General features: G+C 33.4%; 1 protein-coding gene across 5 annotated transcripts in view; it reads right to left on the bottom strand.

Moving 5' to 3' along the window:
- Positions 1-1999, bottom strand: part of LOC106871829 (prominin-1-A) — a 144619-nt gene that overhangs the window by 99164 nt on the left and 43456 nt on the right. For all 5 annotated transcript variants that reach the window (XM_014918539.2, XM_052967071.1, XM_052967069.1 and 2 more), the window contains exon 2: positions 1422-1686. In XM_014918539.2, the coding sequence (XP_014774025.1) occupies positions 1422-1641 (220 nt within the window). In that variant the 5' untranslated portion in view covers positions 1642-1686. The remainder of the gene's footprint in view (positions 1-1421; positions 1687-1999) is intronic.

Raw genomic sequence — 1999 nt, forward strand, 5'->3', positions numbered from 1 at the left:
TATATATATATATATATATATATATATTCAGAGAGAGACAGACAGAGAGTGTGTGTGTGTGTGTGTGTATGTGTCTATATTTCTGTGCCAAATACATGCGAATGTGCACAATAAACTAAAAAGGAAAACAAGCCAAACAGCGGAGTCTCTTACACGGACGACAAAATTACTAGAAATATCAGCGAAACAAACTCTGAATAACACTACCATCTTAGTAAGGAAATAACGGCCAGTGCGAATCCGAGTGCTCTAAAGCAAAAGAAGGTGAGATGGTCACGGCAGGAATGCTTTTGATAACAGGACTGATCAATCAGAGCCGACTTAGGAGTGGGTGATGGCTAAACAACTAAAAAGGAAAGGAAATTCGATTCTAGAATGTTTGTAGGTGTTGGAAAGAAGATATATTTCTCACAGAAATACAGGAAGAAAGATGAAATATTTCTCGTCAAAGCGACAAATAAGACAAATGGAAGTAAAATATAGACTAATGATTAATGATTTCCTTCGCCTGTTGCGAAAATGAAAATTGGTTGGTTCGTTGGTGCAATGTTGTTGATTCCTCAGTAATTACAGGATAGTATATCTACAAGAAGCTAGATCGATCGATCCGATGGCATAGCTGTTGAATTTGAAGTAGAGAAAGTAATCGAAGAAAAGGAACAGTGACGGAGGTGGGGAGTGTTCGGTATATTGCATATTCCAAAATAAACAAACAATGTCAGCCATCTGCCAAAGTGTGTGTGCATGTGGGTGGGTGTATACGTGTGTGTGTGTCGCTCAGGTCTAATGTAATATGATAAGTCAATTACACGAAGATAACAGCTAAAAATATTCAAACAGCATGATATAATTCTGTATCCTAAAACTCTCAGGTTTACCGTTATGCAGAACAGAGTGTGTGTGTGTGTTTGTGTGTGTGTGTGTGTGTGTGTGTGTGTGTGTGTGTGCGTGCGTGTTGTTACAGCTACGTGAAAATATATACCTCGCAGCAATACAAGGCCATGTACAAGAAATATGCTGTTCTTCCAAGAACATGTTATTAAATATTTACAGCACAACTTAGGACAACTAAAGGCTTAATTTAGCGGGTAAAAATAATGAAAACAATTTGGAATTTGGAAGCAGCCATGGTATTCACCAGGACTGATTATTGAGGGGTTGTAGTATTTATAACATAAATTGCTGCGTGAGAATTTGAAACATTGTCGAATCAAATCATTAACTTCAGTAACGGTGTTAATAACTGGGTTTCTTTTCACTCCTTTTGTTCGTTTAGTACAGTTATGTTTCTTATTTGCATTTAAAGTATTTGAGTATTTTAAAACTGATAATAAAATAGGGAGGCAGTGCTTCTCATCATTTTCGCAGCTATGCAATAACTGTATTTACAACACACAACAAATGAAAATGTGGGATCTTACCGTATTTTTCATATATTTTATGAGGTTGTATAACTTCCAGAAACTGTTTTGTCATAATAAAGAGAAAACTCATTCCTTTCTCCATGGATTTTTCCTCATTTCGATGCTGTTCAGTAGAATTCTGTGCGAATGAATGGTCAACAAGTGAAAAAGGTATTAAGATCCATAACAATAACACGGAACATGGAACTGCAACCGATTTTATTCCTTTTCTCTCCATTTTTCTTCCAGATGGAATGTATTATAGAATCCTTGTATTTAAAACCTATAAATAATAATAATAATAATAATAATAATAATGATGATGATAATCCAATTAAAACTAAAGGCATAATATAAAAATATTTCATTTATCAAAATTGTTTTAGTTAATTATGTGTTCTTTTTTTTTTACTGCGCTGATATGGAAGACAGAATATTTGCAAAATGGGAGTTATATATATGTATGTATGTATTCCAATATATATGTATGTATGTATTCCAATATATATGTATGTATGTATTCCAATATATATATGTATGTATTCCAATATATATATGTATGTATTCCAATATATATATGTATGTATTCCAATATA

This window comes from Octopus bimaculoides, chromosome 4 (genome assembly GCF_001194135.2).
Source record: "Octopus bimaculoides isolate UCB-OBI-ISO-001 chromosome 4, ASM119413v2, whole genome shotgun sequence".
NCBI lineage: Eukaryota > Metazoa > Mollusca > Cephalopoda > Octopoda > Octopodidae > Octopus > Octopus bimaculoides.